Source organism: Miscanthus floridulus, chromosome 7 (genome assembly GCF_019320115.1).
Source record: "Miscanthus floridulus cultivar M001 chromosome 7, ASM1932011v1, whole genome shotgun sequence".
In the NCBI taxonomy this organism is placed as follows: Eukaryota; Viridiplantae; Streptophyta; class Magnoliopsida; order Poales; family Poaceae; genus Miscanthus; species Miscanthus floridulus.
In genome coordinates this window covers 125,983,545-125,991,640 of record NC_089586.1, presented here as the reverse complement: position 1 = coordinate 125,991,640, position 8,096 = coordinate 125,983,545, and the positions used below count along the sequence as shown (strand labels likewise).

Genomic DNA, 8,096 nt, shown 5'->3' with positions numbered 1-8,096 from the left:
ATAGGTTAGTTAATAAACTAGCGATGACTGCTAATAAAAATTGAATATAAGGACGCACGTTTAGTAATACTTCCGCAGATGCAATAACCCACAAGCCAAATAAGCCTTGCATATCCTTGAAGTCTTTTATTTTTCTACTGTCGGGTAAGTCTTGCTGAGTACAATCAAGTACTCATGGTTTTATTCCCCTGTTGCAGGTGATCGAAGGATATATAGAGTTGACCCTTGTGTGTTGAAACCTCCTGGTGGGCTCAGAGATGATTCCTTTCACGCTACGACTATGGTATTTACTTATAATCCTTACTAAAGATTTTATAAGAAAAGGTATAAAATCTATTAGCATCTCTTATATAAAATGTCTACAATATTAATGCTCCACTATATCATTAAATTAATATTTACTTCCTATGTAACTCTAATAACAATGTTATATTTCGCTATTATAATTAATTGAGGTAACATCATGTTACTGTAATAAAGTGATGTAAGAAATAACTTAAAAATATTATAAGTTTTATTCTCCCATTTATGATCATGATGAAAAAATATGAATTTTCAAGTTCTCCCTTGGGATATGCTCGACGTAACTACGTAGTTTAATGTCCTCTTCTAAATACTTAGTGTCTAATGAAAGACAAGTACTCCTAAGAGACATTAGATGAGGCGGTTCTGCCATTCATTACACAAAAACATATTCTACATGAGATTCTTCTACCGATGATATAATGACTAGGAAGTTACATTCCCCCTATAATCAAACAGGAATTACATCTTTGTTCTATAAGGAAAAACAAAGGAAAAACGAGTGCAGGCGCAAGAGGTATGTACAAGGTAGGGGGTGGATGTCAAGGTTAATTTGACCAGACATGCACCAGGCCTTTGCTATTTCCGGTGTAGATTTCATTGCGGTCCTCATCGTAGAAGAGAGCAGTGATGTCCTCAAGAGCTTCCGGAACAGTGCTGCGGATGGTAGATCTGCTGTTGTCGCCTCTCTTTCGAGGAGCAATTGTGAGAGTAGGGTCACTGGGGGAGATCTTGGCTACGCACTTTCCAGTAAAGATGTTGCTCATGTTAATTGATCCCATGGACGAAACTGAAAAATTCAGCAGGTTTATTTTGATGACTAGAGGAAGTATAATCAAGAAATCACAATTTAGAGTGGAATTTAGCTATACCTTCTCCAGCTTCACTGTCAGCACAATCTGTGCTCTGCTTTGAAACTTTGCAATATGAGATAATCAAGTCCTGGTCAGCAGTGATGTATATATTGTTTGTATTGCAGTTAGGATGCCACAACTCATGGTCCTCAAATGATGTAACTAGCTCTCCACGAAAATTCCAGGCTGCAACTGTCCTATTGCAGAATGTCAGGAATAGATTGTTTTCATAGAGAAAGATGAATGCTGAGGGAGTCATGAACTCGGTTTTGTTGACTTCAATTAGATCGGAGTGCCTAACCTGGACAGGAACTCGAGTCAGTTCGAAAATGAAATGTAAATTGCTGCTCCCACAATGAAAGAAAGAAAGGGCGTACCCAATGCAGAGAGCTCCCGCTCTGTGCGGGGTCTGGGGAAGGGAGTTAGTGGCAAGCCTTACCCTCGCCTGTGCAATGCGAGGAGACCGCGACTCGAACCCAGGGACCTTCCGGTCACAGGCGGTAAGACTCTACCGCTTGCACCAGGCCCGCCCTTCAATGAAAGAAAGAATTAACAAGAAAAAACTAATGGTGGCCTACATCGATAATCTGGAGATTTTCCTTGTCTTGCTTCACGAGAAGCTTTTCATTGAACTGCTCGATGAAATCAACCTTTCTATTTCGATGCAGCAGCTGATTGATGGTTTTCAGTGGAGTTCCATCCTCAATTGACAATATAGTCAGTGGAACATGACAGTTTGTCTTCTGATAAATCACGAGCATGATTCCAGGACTGATGGAAAAGAATATGGGTAAGAAACGTGATATGAACTACCTAAATCAAAAATGGATTTATCAGTGATCAGTGACAGCAAACCTTATCTTTATCTCCTGGATATTCTTGTCGCATATGGAATACAGAAAGTTGTAGTTCTTTAGATCAAAAACTTTGTAAGTACTGCAAAGAAGAAGCAATTAAACAATGCACATGCTTGTTGTCATACTGTTGAGCAAAAATGTCACTCACCTATCCTGGGCCGAAAAGGTCAATACTTTGCCATTAACATCATCAAACTCAACAAAGCCAGGATATTTTAGTGATTCAGTTTCAAATAAAGGAAATCCATCATTCAGTTGACCTCTTCTGATGTACCTAAAAAATTTGCAACCAGAGAAGACAAATTAGTTTAAATGAATTAAAGGAACTGCTGATTTAAAAATTACTAACGATCAGATCATGTCTTACAAAAAAAAGTAGCAACTAAAAAATTATACCAGCATACAAATACATGATGTCCCTACTGATATTTTTTTAGAACACATCAATTATGAATAAAAGGAGCATATAAATACTAGCGCAAATAATTTTGCAAACACCGGAACATCAACAGGTTAGCAATAATAAATTCAAAATACTTTTGAGTACTTCAAGAAGAAATGGATGAGGTATCTTACTCTATAGGTGTTGTTCTGCACTTCAATGAACTGAAATGGTCTGATTCATAAACTGAAACGGTGATAAGCGACTCGTTGTTCTTGTTGTAAAACAAGCTCCTAATAACTTCATCAGGACTTATATTCAAATAGCATATGCGTTTGTTTGTTGCTGTCAACACAATAAGAAGGTTTATCAGGAACATAAACAGAGGGGAATCATTAGAGAAATTACGCAAAGCATGAGACTTACTTCGATTAAATGCAGCGCATAGACCTGATTGTGAAAGTGCAAATATAACATCCTTTGCTGCAACAATTTCAATAATTTTTGTTCTAGTCCACAAAAATGGCAACTGGACAAGAAAATGGACCTCATCATCATAGGTGTCATATTCTTCCTGCACAGTCAATTTCAATCAAACGTGTAAATTATAGAATATCTAAACCATACATTGCAACACAGCAGATAGTACACAATGAAGTCCTTTTCATTTACATATCACAATAGTTTTAACATTGGCTTGTGCACATGTACTCCCCACTTGAAAATTTCCGTACTATAGATTCCGCCATTTTGGATGACAAATATAAGAACATTCATATATGAAAAGATTCCAAACTGAAAATTGTGTTTCTTCTCGGTACCGTCTATCCAGAGTAGCAAACAATATTAACTCAAATTTGAAACAGAAGAGGGAAAAAGCAACGCTTCTAAGTTCTAAGTCAGCACACTACACTCAGTTTCTTCTCCGTGCCCCTCCAACTCAGTCAACCACAGCCATTTGGACAGTAAACAAAATACATATCATACAAGAATTTAATACTCTGGTATGGTAACCACAGAAATGAAATGCAACATATGTCAGAATTACTATCGCTCACATGTTGGTGTTGGCAAGCTCATGCTCACAAATGTGGTACAGTGGTAGTTTGGTTATTGCAAAATCCTTTAAATGATATAAAAATCTCGATATTACCAACAATGGACTGACTTGGTTTTCTGAGAGAAAAAATCCACCAAGACCAGGATGAAAACCCACAAGTTGCAGTTTTACTGACATTTAATAGCCTTCCAGAATCCTCACAAACAGTCTTCATACATTGTGTGGATAAATGTACACAAAGTTAGGAGCGTTTGAATGTTCCGAAACTGAGAAAAGGGGGTACCCAGTGCAGAGAGCTCCCGCTCTGTGCGGGGTCTGGGGAAGGGTGTCAGTGGCAAGCCTTACCCTCGCCTGTGCAATGCGAGGAGACCGCTGACTCGAACCCAGGACCTTCCGGTCACAGGCGGTAAGACTCTACCGCTTGCACCAGGCCCGCCCATCTCCGAAACTGGAAAAAAAAAGAGTAATGTAGATTTCAAAATCCTAAGGTATGTTCATTTTCAGCGCATTTTGCCTTGCAAACTGACAATAGCATGTAATGGAAGACTGTCTATTGAATTTGTGTTATGCAGAATCCATGTCAAAAAAAAAACCAGAAGCCTACATAGTATCAAGCTACAAGCTGATTCAGTCAAAAACATGCAGTCCGAACAGGGTAGGACATTAGGAATAAATATTCCTCACAGTCGGTACTCCCAGATCTAGCCAGACCCAGAGCCTCTACCCACACCCTGTCACAAGCAACCCCAGTTCACCGAAGTATCAGTTATTCATTTTATAAACGTTATGCTAACATCTACACAAGTACCGCCATTTCATAACAAGGATCAAATCGAACAGGACATTCCTAACAGCCTATATAAGGGTTACCGAACTATCAGTTATTCCTGTCTCAGCCGGCGTCGTCACTAGATTCTCGGACAGCCTACTACAGCTACGAGGGGCCGCGCGGAGGACAGACCTGGAGCTGGAAGTTGCGGAATTTCTCGGGGCACGAGAATGCGGACGAGGAGGACGCCGCGGGCCGCGGCGGGCGTCGGTGGCCGCCGCCGATCTCGCGGCGCGCGACCTTGTGGACGGAGTCCGAGGGGTCGCGGCGCGAAGGCTTGCGGCAGGTGGAGCGCAGGCCGGCGGAGAGCCACGCGCGGCGCCGCGCGGCGGTGATGCGGAGGCGCACGCGCAGGCCGGGCTTGTGGTGGTGTTCCATGGCCTCGCCCTGGCTCTCGCCGGGCGAGGTGGGAGCTGGTGGCGGCGGGCGGGCGGGCGGGAGGGAGGGGAGGATTCAGGGGGCTAGGGCTTTGGGAGCGGAAGCGCCATGGGAGGTGTGGGGAGCACGGAGCAGAAGTGTGTTGAGGGAGGACGATGGGCGATGGGGGTTACGGACGGCGACGACAGAAAATCGACAGGGTCAGTGTCCACAGCTGTGCATAATGTACAGTACGAGCTCTTTTCATTTGGCAGACATATCTCCGGTCAAATGTCTTGAGCCTTTTCCCCGGCCTCCCGTTATAAAAGATTGTCATGGTCTAGGTGCCACTAAAAAATTCAAACACACTTACCAATCATGACACTTTACTTTTTTTCTTTCCAAGCCATTACATTCACCTTGTGTTTGATTTTTGCCATTTATCAGACCTGACACGTGGGCCTAGTCAGTAAAAACATCCAAAATGCTCTCATGTCAAGGCGTAAACTGCTCTCTATATCTTTTCCCCATCGACATCTTCTTCCGACCGCGCGGCCCTCTCCGCGATGCGTCGGCCTCTCGACTCCGGCGACCCCCATCCCGACTCCGCGCGAGCCTCCTCCCAACTCCGGTGAGCCCCTCTCGACTCCGGCGAGCTCGGCTCCCCTCTCCCTCTCACATCCGCGATGCGCTGGCTGCGACCCGATGTGTCGGCGTCCGTGATGCGCCGGCCCAGCCCCGATGCGCCGGCGTCCATGAGGCCAGCGTTCGGCGCCTACCCCGACGCGCTGCCGGGCCCTAAGAAGACGGTGCGCGATCGAGGCCTCACTCGCAGGTCGCATCTCGTGCAACGTGGCTCCGGCGATCTAGGGCCGAGCTTCCCCCAAGCAGCCAGGCCGCGCGAGCTCCCCCCAAGCAGCCAGACCTAGGAGGCGCGCAGGGTCGAGGCAGCGAGTCCTCGGTTTGAGGCAGCCTTGGCGCGCGCAGGCCTGGGCTGGGTCTGACGAGTTCAGGTGGGCAGGGAGCTCACGGCCGGCGGTGCGGCGACGCGGCCCGCGTAGGGGCACGCGCGTCGATCGCGGTGGCCGGGTCGGTGGAATCGCTATGTGCCGTTGGTGGGCGCGTCGGCGATGGAGGCTTGAGGCAGCGAGCAGCTAGGCTCTGCCCGACCCTGACGTCTGTGAGGCCGACTATGCCCCTGCCCCGGTGCCCACGCAGCTGGCTCCGCCTCCGGCCCCGACGCTCACGTGGCTGGCTCCACCCCTTGCCCTGGCGCACGCGGGGAGGACGAGATGAAGACGACCGGCGGCGGAAACGAAGAAGGGCATGGTCGAGAAGCAACGTGAGGGTATTTGGGACTTTTTCGAACGCAGATTGACACCGTTAGATGGAAAAGTGGACGGAATGGCTTGGGAGGCAAAAAAAGTAAAGTATCATGGCACATAGGTGCGTTCGAACTTTTTAGTGGCACATTGAAAGGTCTTTGTGTGGTTTTGGTAATTGAGTGACAACCTAGGTGGACTAATTATGTTTATGTGAGATACATAGGTGATTAGTCCACAAGTACATGTGTGTGAGCAACATATGCCATGAAGGTAAAAATGGTTTGGAGATGTTGCAAAGCTCACACATGTGATGATGAAGGAGCTTATTGCAAATGAGACATGACATTGAGTCATGTGATCAAGGTGGAGAAGATCAAAACATGACTTGGCTTGATGCACCGGTTGCAAGCATGAAGGGCAAGTTGGAGGCTTTGGAGCAATGGACCGCGTGGCGGTGAAGCTTAAGCAAGACTTTGCGCCGATGGACAAAGGCAACAGTGAGAAGCAAGTGAAGTCAAGATCGATGAACCAATATGATCACGTGATGATATGAAGTGGATCATATCATTATTGATCATGTTGGTGCATGTGTTGCATCAATATTGGAGGAGATGGAATAGAATGCGCAAGGCAAAGGTATAACCTAGGGTATTTCATTTCACTAGTCATAGGTGTGTAGAGAAGTTTATAACTGGGTTTAGGATAGATGGCCGTACTATCAAGAGGGGCAAACTTATTTGCATATTGGTCATCTAGTGCCACTCGAGTGATCTAACTTTGCATCGTCGCTAGGATTTAGTGGCGTGGCAAGTTGAGGGGCTAATCCTTTAGAAAATGATTGTGAAAATGCTAACACACATACACATGATGGTGTACATGTGGTGGTGTTGGCACATTTACAGAGGAGATGAAGTTGGAGTTGATGTGGATAAACTCGGCAATGAAACGGAGGTGAGAAAGGTTCGAAACTCCATCGGCGCCCTATTTAGAAAAGATAGGGTTTCATAGTGTGCATCGGACGCTGGTCACGCAGTAACCGGACGCTGGGGTCCTACGTCCGATCAGTGACAGTAGTGAGCGCGCGGTCTTAGTCTTGTGATCGGACGCTGGCACGAAGAGTGATCGGATGCTCAGGGTCTGCGTCTTGTCAGTGCTGACGTATGGTGATGTAGGCGGCGCTAAAGTTAGGCGCGTGGACATAGAACTGATCGGACGCTAGTCTACGTCCGGTCATGGTGGACCGGACGCGTCCGGTCGCAAAACAGAGGCTCGGGGAGCTCTCTGGAAACGACCGGACTCAGGCGCGGCAGTGTCCGGTCATTCACTATGCAGCGTCCGGTCGCAACTTAACCATTGAGATCAGGTGGCTTTGGTTGAACGTTGAGCGACACATGGACGGCGTAGAGCGACCGGACGCTGGTAGGGTGCGTCCGGTCGATTTGACCGGAGCGTCCAGTCGTTCCAAAATTTGCTCAATAAAGGGGTAACGGCTAGTTTAGCCAATGGGACTATAAATAGAAGGTGGTCTCAGCCATGGCTCGTGCTGAGCACCTTGGGGGACTTTGTGTCCATGCTTGAGAGTGCTTAGGAGCCCTCCATCTCACATATACTTGATAGTGATCATCCGATTGTGTGAGAGAGCGATTCTAGTGCGATTGCATCGTGAGGTTGCATCGAATGGCACTAGATGATCGAGTTGCAAGCTGATGATGCTTGTTACTCTTGGAGGTTGCCACCTCCTAGACGGCTTGGTGGTGGTCTCCGTTGAAGCTCGCAAGCGGTGCTCTAGAGAAGAGCTTTGTGAGGGGCATTGTGCTCGCCCCTCGGGAGCCGCAAAGAGCAACTCTAGTTGAGCGTGTTATTGAGCTACCCTCACTTTTAGGATAGGTTCTTGCGGTGCCCGATGTGCGGGCTTGGTGGGTGATGCCAATTAGTCGCCGAACCACCAAGTGAGCGGTCGACACAACGGGGGCATAGTGTGTTGGCAAGCATGTGAACCTTGGGAGAAAATCACCGTGTCAACCTTGTTCTTCCTGTTGGTTTGCAATCTCCTTACACAAGCTTGTGATTACTTTTATATACATTGTGCTTGTGTAGTTGCTCTTGTAATTAGTTAGCTTGTGTAGCTC

General features: G+C 46.7%; 1 protein-coding gene across 1 annotated transcript; it reads right to left on the bottom strand.

Annotated features, from left to right (window-relative positions):
• Positions 1 to 654: 654 nt before the first annotated feature.
• Positions 655 to 4,862, bottom strand: LOC136464652 (uncharacterized). Its single transcript, XM_066463612.1, has 8 exons — positions 4,418 to 4,862; positions 2,823 to 2,970; positions 2,591 to 2,741; positions 2,163 to 2,288; positions 2,013 to 2,093; positions 1,736 to 1,928; positions 1,176 to 1,458; positions 655 to 1,093 (listed from the first exon to the last, which is right to left on the bottom strand). The coding sequence occupies exons 1-8, from the start codon at positions 4,661 to 4,663 to the stop codon at positions 852 to 854; spliced, it is 1,470 nt and encodes a 489-aa protein (XP_066319709.1). The 5' UTR covers positions 4,664 to 4,862; the 3' UTR covers positions 655 to 851.
• Positions 4,863 to 8,096: the final 3,234 nt, after the last annotated feature.